General features: G+C 46.7%; 1 protein-coding gene across 1 annotated transcript; it reads left to right on the top strand.

The window, feature by feature from the left end:
- The first annotated feature begins 3 nt into the window (after positions 1-3).
- Positions 4-10,948, top strand: NCDN (neurochondrin). The gene is made up of 7 exons (XM_060257906.1): positions 4-474; positions 2,362-2,501; positions 3,398-4,375; positions 6,548-6,780; positions 8,324-8,548; positions 9,458-9,600; positions 10,405-10,948. The coding sequence occupies exons 1-7, from the start codon at positions 465-467 to the stop codon at positions 10,839-10,841; spliced, it is 2,166 nt and encodes a 721-aa protein (XP_060113889.1). The 5' UTR covers positions 4-464; the 3' UTR covers positions 10,842-10,948.
- Positions 10,949-14,311: the final 3,363 nt, after the last annotated feature.

The following is a 14,311-nucleotide window of genomic DNA, read 5'->3' on the forward strand; positions in this document are numbered from 1 at the left end:
GCCAACCCGCCTCTTCCGGAAGCGGAAGGACGCCATGCATCATTGCTACGGCGAAGCTCGAGATAATAAAAAGCACGAGGGTTTTGTCGTCAGTTCCTATGTCAGGCTGCCGCGGCGTTGACTAGAGGAAGGTCTCGCAAGAGAGATACTAGGCGATAGTGAGACCTCCCCAACTCTGGGTGTCGGGAGTGGTTTCGCCTGTGGGTCACGCTGGCGGGATAAAACCGCTGTTCCGAATTAAGGGGGTGGGGCAGTTGCCCTCACATGGCATGTCGGCGAGGGTTTCCAGAACGGGGTTGGGGAAGCGCAACGTCGTCCTTTCGAATAGAAAGGAGAGGAGATTGCCCTCACTCAACATGGCGAGGGCGTCCGAAGCAAGCTTTCCCGGTTGCATGCTCCAGCGAAGCGCGCGTTGATTGGCTTAGAAAGCAACCGCGAGCTGGTGAAGTTAGGGAACGCACGACATGGCAGAAGGTAAGAATGAGGTCGTCGTTGACATGGCAGAAGGTAAGGATGAGGAAGGGGCTGTCGCTGCCACTGGCTGAGGAGAGCTGGTGGGGTCTTGTAGGGCCAAGGGGATGGGAGGAGTGGGGATTACTAAGGCAGGGCTGTTAGGAGGCCTTCTGGCCCCTGGTTGGTTGAATAACTTACCTCTTCCCTGTAGACTCGCCAAAGCTGAAGCCTATGTAACGAGGCCAGAAACAAAGAAAGGTGGGGAGATGCACTAAGTGGGACCCCTTGACACCGCCTCCAATCCCTTTCCCTATGAAGAAAGGTTGAAACGCTTGGGGCTCTTTAGCTTGGAGAAACGTCGACTGTGGGGTCACATGATAGAGGTTTACAAGATTATGCATGGCATGGAGAAAGTAGAGAAAGAGGTACTTTTCTCCCTTTCTCACAATACAAGAACTCGTGGGCATTCGATGAAATTGCTGAGCAGACAGGTTAAAACGGATAAAAGGAAGTACTTCTTCACCCAAAGGGTGATTAACCTGTGGAATTCACTGCCACAGGAGGTGGTGGCAGCTACAAGCATAGCCAGCTTCAAGAGGGGGTTAGATAAAAATATGGAGCAGTGTGTGTGTATATATATGTTAGCCACAGTGTGTGTATATATGCATATGTGTGTATATATTTAGTAGGTGTCCAATCTGTGTTGTACCTTCCCATCTGACCTAATAAGAATTCAGTCTCAGACAGACTTCTTGGTAGGGTTGCTAACTTCATGGTGGAAACTGGAGATCTCCCAGTATTATAACTGGAGAAATTTGCTGTTTTGGAAGATTGACTCTATGGCATTGTTTCCTGCTGAGATTTTTCTCCCTCCACCCTCAGGCTTTACCCCCAAATCTCCAGAAATTTCCCAGTCTGGGCTTGGCAATTGTACATGTTTGAATCTTTCAGCACCTTGAAGCCTGACAAGATTCCCAAGATATAAACTTTGAAGAGCCAAAGCTCCGTTTTTCAAAGACGATGACTTATCTGACAAAGCAAGCTTGGCGCTTCAAAAGTTTATAGCCTGAAAATCTTGTTGGGCTTTAAAAGGCTAACAGACTTGCATCTTGCACAAATAAGAAGCCTGTTTGCCTATTTAGTAGATCAATTGTCAGGGTTATTTATGTATTATCTTTAAGTGATGCATGCATGCCATAACACACTAGATATTCTATGAGTTTAAATATAGTATGTTGTCTGCAGAAGGAGGACCCCAAGATTATGTTCTGCTCCACTTTAATTGTCTGGGGCTCGGTAGTTACTATACTGTTCTGTTGCTCCTTGCCTTTAGTTCAGGAAGTTTAGAAAGTGAAATAAATTGAATCAAAATAGAAGATCTTGCTTCAAGATTCAGAATTTTATCTTGCAGAACACAAACGGAGTACATTAATTCTTGAACATCAGTCTCTGGTTTCTATGTACCAGCCCAGTACAGGGTGGAAAAAAGTTTTAGATTCTTTCATGCTAACAGGTAACAGGGTAGAGTTGAAAGGTGTATAATACATAAGCTGTTCTACTTAGATGTAAGTCACATGTTATTCAATGGGTCTTACATCCAGGATAGTGTCCTTTGGGTTGCAGCCAGAGTGCCTTTGTTGCTGATAAGAAAGTTAGAGTCTGGTTAGTGCCTAAATGGGAAATTGTTTCTGTCATGGAAAAAAAGACAGAATATAAATGTAATATTTGATCTTAAAGTGTCTTGGCTACTGGGAGCCTTTTCTGCTTTACCAGTAATACAAAAAAATTCAACCCATGTTCTTCTATGCCCAATATAGCAACCCCCTGTTGCACATAAACAGTACTGTCAGGACAGGTGGCTCAGAGCCAGTCCTATTTAGTGATAACAATTATGGTCTTTACTTACAGATAGAGCGAATGTCATGGCTTCAGATATAGGCACCACCCCTGATGACAATGAAACCAGCAAGAACCCCACACTGGAGAGATGCCTCAATGTGCTGAGAGATGCAAGAAATGATAGTGAACAGTTTGCTGCTCTACTTCTGGTAAGGATCTAACTTTGCATCTCTAGAAGCAGGTTTGGAAGTAAAGAGAATCTCTTTGGAAGTAAAGAGGCACTGGCTTTTCCTAGAAGTTGGCTGGCTATGTTCAGGGCTGAATTCTCAGTCTGCTGTAATATATGACTAATTTTTAGTTAGCATTGATGTACTGCTTCTTGGAAGTGAATCTAGAATAAGCATCTTGGTAGGTACAAGGGTTCTCACCCTGCAGGTTAATATTTTCCACATCCCCATCTTCCAGGAATGGAATATTGGGGTTTCAGGCTGTCATGGGGAGCAGAAACAAGAAATTCACATGCTATGAGTAGAACTTCTAATGCACATGGAAATGCTGTTCTAAATCCAAGCCTTTGAGTTCTCAGAGTATTTAGAATAAAAAATTATGTGGCGCAGTGGAAGAGCCTTCTCTCGGCATGCAGAAGGTTCCAGGTTCAATCCCCAGTACCTCCAGTTAAAGAGACTAGGCAGTAGGTGATGTGAAAGACCTCTGTCTGGGATCCTGGAGACCTCCTGCCAGTATGAGCAGATGATACTGACCTTGAGGGACAACACACTGATTCCTTATAAGGTGCTGTCAACGTATTCATATGTCATCTGGTGTGATTTATGATCTGGCAACATTTGTTTGAGGTATAAAAGGCTGAGGTTGGAGAGATCAATGTTAATGGGGAGAAAGCAAAGAGTTGAATAACATTTGCATGCTTGAAGAACCCAGGAGGCTTGCAGGCAAAGGTCTTATTGATTCCTAGCCCCATCAGACATCCTGACAAGTGGGCAGCTTTCCAGCTGAGGTGGAAGGGAATCGCCCATACATTTTCTGAATCAGTCATGATATACAGGGCACCATATGATCCTCTGATGCCTGCCATTTTATTTTGCAGGTAACCAAAGTGGCTAAAGCTGGAGACATAGACTCTAAAACCCGTCGGAGAATCTTCGATGCAGTCGGTTTCATGTTCCCAAATCGGCTTCTGGCTTCCAAGGATCCCCCCGAGGGCTGTCCGGGGCACATGTTCCAAGCCCTTGGCCTTACCCTGGTGGCCTGTTTCTGCACCGATCCTGATTTAGCTGAGCACCCTCAGGTCCTTAACAAGATTCCAACTTTCAGCGATGTGATTTCAGCTTGTGATCCTGGTGACGCGTCTTGTGGCTCCATGATCGATGAGGCTTACCAGTGTCTTGGTGCTATTCTGGCCACTCCCAAGGGACCCAGAGAGCTGGTGAACAGGGGAGCCCTAGTAGCATTGTGTCAGGCCTATGTGAGCCACAACTATGGCTATGATCAGGCCCTTCGTCTGCTGGTGGGGCTTCTGACAGCAGCAGAAGCAAAATGTTGGCAGAGAGCTCCTTCTGCCCTCATGGGTGTACTTGACACACTCAGTGCAGAGTTCCAGAAGGCTGAAGACATGACAAAATTCCAGCTGTGTGAAGCCCTGCGCCATTTTATGCCTCCTCTTCTCCCACCAGGCTCCGAGTGCCTGCAGTCTCTCTACCAAGGTCTATCAAGCATCCTCTCCAGCAAGCTGAGTGCCTCCCAGAGGGAACCGGCCTTGAAACTGGCAGCCTGCCTGACGCAAGCCTGTGGCTCAGAGTGGATACCCACAGGGAGGTCTGGCAGCAAGTTCTTTGCCTTGCTGGCCAACCTGGCATGTGTGGAAGTTCGTCTGTCTCTGGAAGTGCTTGACCTGGCAGAGGTAGATAAGAAGCAGGAGCTGGTGGCAGCTTGCTACATCCTGATGGAGCATGCCATCCTGGAGTGCACAAAAGAGGAGGGGTCTCTGCTGCGGGAGGTGCAAAAAGTGCAGCTGGTGGGGATCCTGGCAGAAGCCTTTGCAGCTGTGGTTTACTACCTCAGGCAGGTAAAGTAAAAGCTCCCCAAATCTCCCAGTGCTGGCATTTTCCACAGACCTGGTGTCATCATTGGTAGCACTAGGGTTTGCCCAGATTATGTCAGGGCCTGTGCATCAAGCAGGCCACATGCTGGATTTGGTCTTTGGCATGGTGCGGTAGATACGGAACTGATGGCCAAGATGTTGGTGCCATGGTCTGATCATTGCACCCTGAAGGTCCAACTGGGTGTTCCTGTCCCCCACCCAGGCAACGAGCAGATTTATGCTTGCCTGCAGAGACTAATTGGATTCCAGAATGATCTGCAGGATCTGATGCCCCCTGGTGATTTCTTAGATGAGCTGATGGAGGACAGGAACTCACGGCTCTCTGAAGCCATTGACAAAATTGCCCCCAATGTCCTCTCCATCCCCAACAGAAAGCATCCCCCGGAACACTATGGAACTCAGCAGGATGAAACAGGAACTCAAGACGACTGGAGCAAATCTGGTGACAAGTCTGCAACAAAGCCACAAGAACATCTTGTTTATGAAATTCTGTAAGATGCCAGTGAAGGCAGCTGAAAAGATTTTTATGTGGCCTCCATTGCATCTGCTAGTTCTCACCCAGCTCAGTTATTTCGGATACTCTAGTCAAGAGTGATCCGACTGTCTTTGACTGGGGCCACGGCCTTTTTGGCCCTGGTCTCCACCTGGTGGAACTCCCTGCCTGAGGACACCCACACCTTATGGGATTTGTTACCTTTCTGTAGGGCTTACAAGGCAGAGATGTTCTGCCAACATTTGGTTGAGGACAGCGATGGTCTGGCACTCTCACATCTCACATTCTCCTCTACCCCAGGTGCCAAGTGGGTACTGAAATTTTTATTGCCATCTTGGACAGCATATTGTATTATTCTTAAGTATTTAAAATGTTGTTTTATTTCTATTTATTGCATTTCCCCTTGATGTAAGCTGCCCTGAGCACTGCTCACAGGGAAGGGCGGCCTAACAAACCTAATTTAATAAACAAACCTCGTGTCCATTAGTAACCTAGCTGGACAAGGCTGGCAGCTGCACCAGGCTGGTAGAGCTCATGAGGGCAGCAGTTTCCAAAGGTGACATTTTGTGTGAGTAGGAGGAAGCTGAAGCTGTTATTCAAGGTACATGGTTCAAATAGAGAAAAAGCAGAAGGAGAGAGCCAGAAATGAAGGAGCCAGGAAAATTGGGAAGGTCTGCCAACAGGGTAAGGAGCAATTTGTTTGAAAGGAGCAACCGTTGGGATGGATCCATTCTAACCAGGTGGCTTTTTTACTTTGTTGTAAGAGTTTGATAGTGCTTGCCTGATGAGGAACATAAACTTGGACCCCTTGGGGTGTCTCCCTGGCAGAAGGATTTCTGTATGTAAAGAATCACTTTCTCACCTCCCGCCACAACACTAAATCCCCTCTCCCATCGCTGTGTTTCAGGGAGGGGGATCTGCTGCAGCAGGACAGACATGTTCTGTGGGCAAAATCTTTCTGTCTTTGGATGTGCCCCATTAGATGGATCCAAACTGCTTTGTCCTCCTCTGTTTCTTTCTGTTTAGCTAGTGCTTTGAAGAATATCCAAATAAAGCGCAGCTGATTACATATTTTTAAGATATCACTGGTGATGTACATGGCTCAAAATACAATCTTTTTGACACATAATTCACTATGATAGTCATGCTCAAAATATTTATTTTACTTTAGGATCTTCATTATCTTACCGTGATATCTTTGTATATTTTCAAAAATACTTTCTCAAAGTTTAGTTACGGTCCATGAAACGACAGGAATGTAACTTTCCCCCCACCTGGAATATTAAAACCACATAGCAGCCAACTTCAAAGAGTATAAATAAATGTAAGAAATAATGACATAAATCTGTGATAACTGTGGCTTATGTATGACTTTTTTCTAAAAGGCAGGGCTTAGAGCCAATTGAGGAATCCCTTTAGGCAGTAGGAAATGTACTTCTTGTTTTTCAGATACCTTGTGTTAGCTGAATAGTTGCAACATCTACCTTTGGATCTGCAGGGTGTTGTGCTGTGGCCCTGAAGAGGCCAAGCTGCACAGGCCTTGTGGCAACAGAAGGCTTAGTGACTCATTCTCCATTCTAGTTTGCTGTGCCTGTTTGTCTCCTTTCTTCAGGGGGCTCATAATAGTTTTCTCTCTTCTCCAGGCAAGGTCGGAGAAGCTAGGAGATCCTTTCATCTTTGCTTCCGTTCGAGTCTTGGGAGCCTGGCTGGCAGAAGAGACTTCTTCCCTGAAGCAGGAGATTTGTGACCTCCTTCCTTTTCTCCTGCATTATGCCAAGTTGCAGTTTGAGGTGGGGAAGAAAGGTGGAAGTAGCTTACAGAAGACTGGATGCAGTGATGGCAGCCAGAAACCCATTTGGCATGGGGATGCTCTAAGGTGAATCCTGTATGTGGTTACTGACGTTCATGCCCAGTGTTGGGCATGAAGCTGGTTTGAGTTCAGCATGCATTTAAAACCTGGCAGATAAGAAATGGCTATGGGAGAGGGACAGGGAAACCTTGTCATAGGCCTCCTATTGAATACATATTGCTTATTGGTGGGGTTTAAATTATTGGGTATTTAACCATATTCACAAACTGTCATATGTTACATGGCCATACAAAGCACAGTGTTCCTTGATGTTGGTATAAGGATTCTATCAAGTTCCTGAGCAAATGTAATGAAAGAGACAGTCTTTGTATTTATTAGCAGGTTTGGAATGGGGACACATTGGTGTATACCGTATGTTTCGCACCATAAGACGCACTTTTTCCTCCAAAAAAAATGGGGAGAAAAGTGTGTGCGTCTTATGGAGCGAAGGTACGTACCTTCTTGGGGGGGGGGATCCGCTGCCTCCGCCTCGGATCCCGGCACTTCCCCCGCGCCTGCCTGCCTGGCTCCAGCTTCTTCCAGCAAGCGCTGGGATCGCTGCACCTGCCCCCACCGCAAACCCAGCGCTTTGCGAGCGCCGGCTGTGGAGAGGGCAGCCTCCTTCCTCCGTGCCTGTCTGCCTGGCTCCAGCTCTGACACTTACAGCAAGTGCCAGGATCGCTCCCTCTGCCCTCCGATCCCGGCGCTTGCTGTAAGCATCAGAGCTGGAGCCAGGCAGACAGGCACGGAGGAAGGAGGCTGCCCTCTCCACAGCCAGCGCTCGCAAAGTGCTGGGTTTGCGGTGGGGGCAGCATGGAGCGATCCCAGCGCTTGCTGGAAGAAGCTGGAGCCAGGCAGGCAGGCGCGGGGGAAGCGCCGGGATTGGAGGCGGAGGCAGCGGATCGCCCCCCAGGCGGAAGGTGCGTCCTATGGTCCGGAGCGCCTTATGGTGCGAAAAATACAGTAGTTGCTTAAGACACTTCTTGAATACACTCAGTGATAACCAGACAGTAAGGAAAGGTGGGGTCATTCACCTTCATGCCTGTCTACTAATCTGACTTTATATTTGTTTGCTGTCAAGTGCCAGCTGACTTATGGCAGTTCCTCATGGGATGAGCAGAGGTGGCTAGCCATTGCCTTCCCCGCATGGCAACCCTGTCTTGGTGGCTGCTCATCCAGGTACTTACTAACCATGGCCGACCTGTTTAGTGTCTGAGCTCTGATGAGCTTGAGTTAGCCTGGGCTACTCAGGCTGCTATATAGATGTAAAATCATTTCTAATTTTGACTCTAGCTAGGAATGTGAATTTCTACATTAAAAGCAATGTAAGACTTTCTTGTTTCCTTCCAATGTGGCAAGAGGCAGTTGGGTATCGCCAGCAGGTAGATGGGCAGAAGATGGCAATACCAAGGTGGAAGGGTAGTATTAGGAGCTTTCTATCAGTGCATATAGTAGCTTTCAGAACCAACAACGTGAGAGATCTAGAGACTTCATGCTGGGTAGTGACATGTTCACAATCTGGTGTCTGAACTGACCATTAAACTTTCTCATTCTTTTGCTTCCCTCTTAGATTTCTGTTGCCTGGCTTAAGCCACTTAACAGCAGAGGATCGACCTCGTGCAATCCTCATTTCAGCAGGTGCACCAGCTCTCCTTTGCCAGTATTTCTCACACCAGTGGGAGGTGTTCATTTCAGATTTGGAAGCCCCATTTGCATTCGATGCTGTAGAATCCACTCTGCAAACCACTTGTGCGATCTTTCTGAATTTTGTTGTGGCCGTTCCAGAGTTGATCAGGTAATGTTCCAACTGGAAGAGATGATGCTTGATTTAATAGCTTCACTGAGAAATAGGCTGGGGGAGGGAGATCTTTCTAGTCTATGGCATAAATGAAAGCAGTCTGTTCGTTACCAGTAAAGAGAGAGAGAGAATAGTTTTTAGATTTCTGCTAGTAGGTTAAAACAAGATGTTAGGGATTGAGAGTATAGAGTGCATCTGCATGTGGAATCATCTCGGATAATCAGAGACTGTATCACCTTGGACAGGGTGCTTTTTCCTTTGGCTAGCAAAGGGTGGGATATAAATCCAATCTCCTTGTCTCCTTCTCCGTCTCCTCCTCCTCTGATTGCCTTTCCAGAGTCTCAGGTAAAAGTCTTACATATCACGTATTACCTGATCCTTTCACCTGGAGATGCCAAGGATTGAACCTGAAGTTTTCTGCATGCCAAACAGATACTCTGCCTCTGAGCTGTGGCCCCTCCCCAAATGACTTGTAACTTTATGGTGGAATAAACTGGATACAGGATCTGTACTCAAGGCTCTTTTATGGCCTTTGCCCCCAAGCATATGCTCAAGTGGGTATTCGCAGCCAGGTGACTCCTTGAGAGATGTTATGTGATCTGTTTCATACATTCACGCATTGTATCTTTAGGAGCATGCCCATCTGAAGCATACACCTAAAAATGCAATGTGTAGAGTTGTGCTTGGGCTGGAGAGACATGGGTTCAAATTCCTATTCAGCTTCAGAGCAAACTGAGTGGGTGGTTCTCAGTCAAGACACCGTCCCACAGCCGTACCTCTACTCCTGGTGAGAACAAAAAATGCTAAAAAAAAAAAGTCCACATAAGCCTCTCTGTGCTCCTGAGGCAGAGTTTGTTCAAACTCACAAGTATCTCCCTGTTCTGTTTTGTCCTTCTCCATCTGTAGTCATGAAGATTGTTTCACAGCATTGATGGACATGGTGATGAAGTTTCTTCCTTCTTTGCGGCCGCAGAAAGAACACCTCGGCCTCGTGGCTGGCCTAACGACACTGGGGCTCATGATGGCCAGGAAGCTGTCTGCTCACCCAGGCAAGAAGTAGCTCAGCTGTTAAAGCCAATGGCATTCAGTAGGTCCAAGCAGAAACAGAGTGACCGGACTGCAGTTAGTTCTCATTGAGATAATAGGTCTAGGCTGCTGATGAGGGCTTGCTACGTTGCCCTGTGGGTTTTGGACTGGTCTGTTTCATATCATTATAGTTGTATTTATTATAATTATAGATGGCCTGCATGGCGGAGGCTAACCTGATTTTGTCAGATCTGGGAAGCTAGGCAGGGTCAACCCTGGTTAGTACTTGGATGGAAGTCTGGGGTTGCTGTGCGTAACAGGCAGTGGCAAACCGTTTCTTTGGCTCTTTTCTTGAAAACGCTATGGGGTTGCCATAAGTTGGCTACGGTTTGCTGTTTTTCACCCCCACCAAGATTTCTCCCTGAGAGAACAGTGGAAGGGAGCTGTCCCACACTCAGACCCTGAGGAAGGTGGAAAATGTGGTGTAGCCATGTTATTCCACACAGAATCTCCAAACAATGTAAAATCCATGCAGTCTCTTTCATTAGGGCTAGCAAGATTGGTATAAAGCAGGGGTGGCCAACGGTAGCTCTCCAGATGTTTTTTTTGCTTACAACTCCCATCAGCCCCAGCCGTTAGCCATGCTGGCTGGGGCTGATGGGAGTTGTAGGCAAAAAAAAACATCTGGAGAGCTACCATTGGCCACCCCTGGTATAAAGCTCTGTGCAAGCTTTCGAACTCACCAGAGCTCTTCACCAAGCCTGATCTGAAGAAAAACAGACTGTTGGCCCATTCCTTATCTACATGATTTCATTTCCCTCTTTCAGGTCTCCAGAGGACTCCAGAAGCCAAGAGATTCTTCTCCACCACCATTACTTTCCTGGCAGAAGCGCATGTGGCCCAACCCGACCCTGGTGGTGACAGCATGATCCTCCAACTTGCACCAGCCTATGAGGCAGCATGGCCAGCTGTCTGTGAACTGTGGCTGCTGGGGATGCAGGCCTTTGCCAGCTGTGTGCCACTTTTCCTGTGGCTGCCAGAGGTTGTCCTCTTCTCTGATTGGCTCCAGAATCTTTTGGAATTGCTGAGCCATGTGGCCCCAACATCTGTGGACTTGGAGCTGGTCACTGCTTTCCAAGGTGTCTTAGTGGAGCTGGCCAGAACCAGCCGCCCATGTCGAGAGGTGATTCAGCAGCACCAAGGTGCTGAACTAGCTAATCTGTATGGTATGGCAGCTTTAGAGCAATGTCTAAGTCAACAGTGAGGATATACAGGACAATCGTTTAAAATATATCTATCTGTCTCAATCTGATTGGTATGGTCATGAGATATGCCGTGTATTATAATTGAATAAAATACCAAAAAAGCCAATTTTCTCCATTTTATCAAAAGAAATACACAGCAATGAAACCAGTGCAATGTAGTGGTTAGAATGCCAAGCTGTGAGACCCAGGTTCAAAACCCTATTCTGCCATGAATCCTCTCTGGGTAGCTTTGGGCCTGCTAGTTGTGCACTTTCAGCCTAACCTACCTCACAGCTGTTGTGAGGATAAAATGGAGGCAAGGAGACTAAGCTGCTTTTGGTTCCCACTAGGGAGAAAGGCAGGGTATAAATGTAGCCTTCCATCCTTCCGAGGTCAATAAAATGAGTACTCAGCTTGCTGGGGGGAAAGTGTAGATGACTGGGGAAGGCAATGGCAAACCACCCCGTAAAAAGCCTGCTGTGAAAACATTGTGAAAGCGATGTCACCCCAGAGTCGAAAACGACTGGTGCTTGCACAGGGGACTACCTTTACTGTAATTCTATTATCAATTGTTGAAGACTACTTACATTATACAGAGAAATTGTTTTGTAAATGAAGAGAGTTTGTTGTTTTTCCCAATGAATCCTCTCTTGGCAGATTTGGGCCTGCCGGTCGTGCACTTTCAGCCTAACCTACCTGACAGAGCTGTTGTGAGGATAAAATGGAGGCAAGGAGACTAAGCTGCTTTTGGTTCCCACTAGGGAGAAAGGCAGGGTATAAATGAAGTTAAATAAATGAAATAATTGTTGAGCATGCCAGTACGCTATTAAGTTGACTTCTGTGCCCTGGAATGGACAGGGGCTTTAGCACATGGGACTATCTGCTAGAGAAGAAAATGAATGCTGAACTTGGATAGCATTGTGGTGGAGATGCAAAGTGAAGCTGTCCTGCAAGTGGATTGTTGAACTGATGGTGTCCTGATGCTTCCCTTGTTTGGATTCTTGGGGTGACGTTACGCCTGTTGAAGGGAGACAGAAGGCAACATTGCTAGATGTCAGGCTATTTAATGCCATTGTCCCATAGGGGCCACTGAGACAGCAAGGGCCAAAATTAATTTGCTGAAAAAAGAATGGACCCCTTTTAACTCTGCTGCCCTTCCAGATCTCCCTAACCGCACCTGACAGGGGATTTAAGCCCCTCTGGACAGTAAACATGTAACTTGGCCTCTGTCATTCAGCAGTTGATGGCCAATAAATATCCCTTCTTGGATTGTAGAACTTGTTCACCCCTTAAAAACTTGGTTTTGTCTCATTCTCCTGGTGTATGCTCTTTGATAAATTAATCCCCTTGTTTATAATAATGCACGCTTAAACCTAACAGACAAAGCAAGTAATATGTGACCAGTGTAAAGAAAAACGTGTGGTTATCCCTTCTGAGAGAGAGCTCTGCAAATAGCTTTTGTAATATATTAATAGATCTTCAATTGTTTTTTGGCTGAAGAGCAGGTTCAAGTGCTTGTGGGGAGGGGGAAACAGAACCACAAAAAGAATCAGAGTTTTTCCAAATGGTGGTTCCTTTGTGCCTGGACCCTTCTGCAGTCTTCTAGATAATGACCCACACACACAAACGCACTCCTTGGCTTGCACTTCTGTTTTAAGGAGAAATTGAAGTCAGGGCCAGCACTAGAGGTTCTGCTGCTCCAGGCAAGGACCCCCCCCCCCCCCCGCTGGCCGCATGGTGGAGGCAACAAGGGCAAGTGCACACATTGCTGCCATGCTGCGCTGTTGCTTTTGCGTGCAGACCCAGGCAGCGAAAGCAGAGGGGCAGAGGCTGTGCCACTCAGAGCCTGGCTTGCCTGCAAGGGAAGAAAGGTTCAGAGTGGCTTGCATGTGTGCCCAGGTCTGTGCACAGAGGAGGGGCAGCGCCTTTGCCTGCCCAAGTCTGTGCACAGGCGAGGGCAGGCTTGGAACAGCACACACATTGGGGAATGGGCTGGTGCATTGGGGAGGGGGTGCCTGGTGGTACCCCTGTAGGCCAGGTGATGCCCTAGGTAGCCAGCTACTTGGCCTACTCCTGCGTGCTGGCCCTGTTTGCAGTGCCTTCCTAAGGCATGTTAAAAAAAGTAAAGGTCCCCTGTGCAAGCACCAGTCGTTTTTGCCTCTGGGGTGATGTTGTTTCCACAACGTTTTCACGGCAGGCTTTTTACGGGATGGTTTGCCATTGCCTTCCCCAGTCGTCTACACGTCCCCTCCAGCAAGCTGGGTACTCGTTTTACCAACCTTGGAAGGATGAGTTGACCTGGAGCTGGCGACCTGAACCAGCTTTTGCTGGAATCGAACACAGGTCGTGAGCAGAGGGCTCCGACTGCAGTACTGCAGCTTTACCACTCTGCACTCATGTTAAACCTCTTTAAAACTTGTAGTGTAATCACAAAAGGTGCAACTTTGGCTTTTCATCAGGTATAGAGGGGTGTCCTTTGCAAAGATGTCATTTTCTTGTTAATCCATCCTGTGTATGAATCATGGGAAGTGCCCCACCAATCATTGAGAAAATGGGACAATGAAACATTTGTACAATTCATTCTACAAGAAGGCAGTGTCCATTGCTCAGACTTGTGGTGGAGAAGAATTGCTGTCATGCATCTAATTAAAGGTTACAATTCGAGAAAGGGAGAAGGCTTTAAATTCTATTCCCCAGGCATCTAACCTGCTCTAACCAATAAATAAAGCTGCTCTAACCAATAGAGCAAGCTATTCTAGGGAATGTGACTAAAACGGTATTTAAACTACATAGCCTATACACCTTCCTCTTAAGACAGAAAAATAAATAGTGGCCCAACCTGGATAGCCCAGGCAAGCCTGGTCTTGTTAGATCTTGGAAGCTAAGCAGCGTTGACTGTGGTTAGTACTTGGATGGGAGACTGTGCTTGAAATACCCAGTTGAGAGGGCAGGCAGACTTTCAGCCACCTCTTTAAATATATTCCAGGCCCCCCATAGGGGTCAGTCATCAGAGATCAACATAACTTCCAGATGCAGATACACACACACCTAAAATATATACACACAGAGGTAGAAAAATAAGTACTGTTTCTTTAACTCAGACAGCTATATGCCTGCTGTAGGAGTTTCAATGTCCAGTTGTTTTATTGTCTAATTGTCTCATAGTTCAGTTGTCCAACTGTCTCATGGGTCCAGTTGTTTCATGTGTCCATTTGTCTCATCTGTCCAATAGTTTCATTATCCAATTGTCCAATTATTTCATTGTTTCACTGTCCCATTTTTTAATTGTCTCATCAACTCATCTTCCCATTGTCGTTTCATTGTTTCTTTGGACATTGAAACTCCTACAGCAGGCATATAGCTGTCTGAGTTAAAGAAACAGTACAATTGTCTCATTTTCCAATTGTCCAATATTTACATTTTTAAGTTTTTTCATTGTCTCATTGTCCAATTTTTTCATTCTCCAGTTGTCCCATTGTCCAATCTTTTT

This window comes from Heteronotia binoei, chromosome 17 (assembly GCF_032191835.1).
Source record: "Heteronotia binoei isolate CCM8104 ecotype False Entrance Well chromosome 17, APGP_CSIRO_Hbin_v1, whole genome shotgun sequence".
NCBI lineage: Eukaryota > Metazoa > Chordata > Lepidosauria > Squamata > Gekkonidae > Heteronotia > Heteronotia binoei.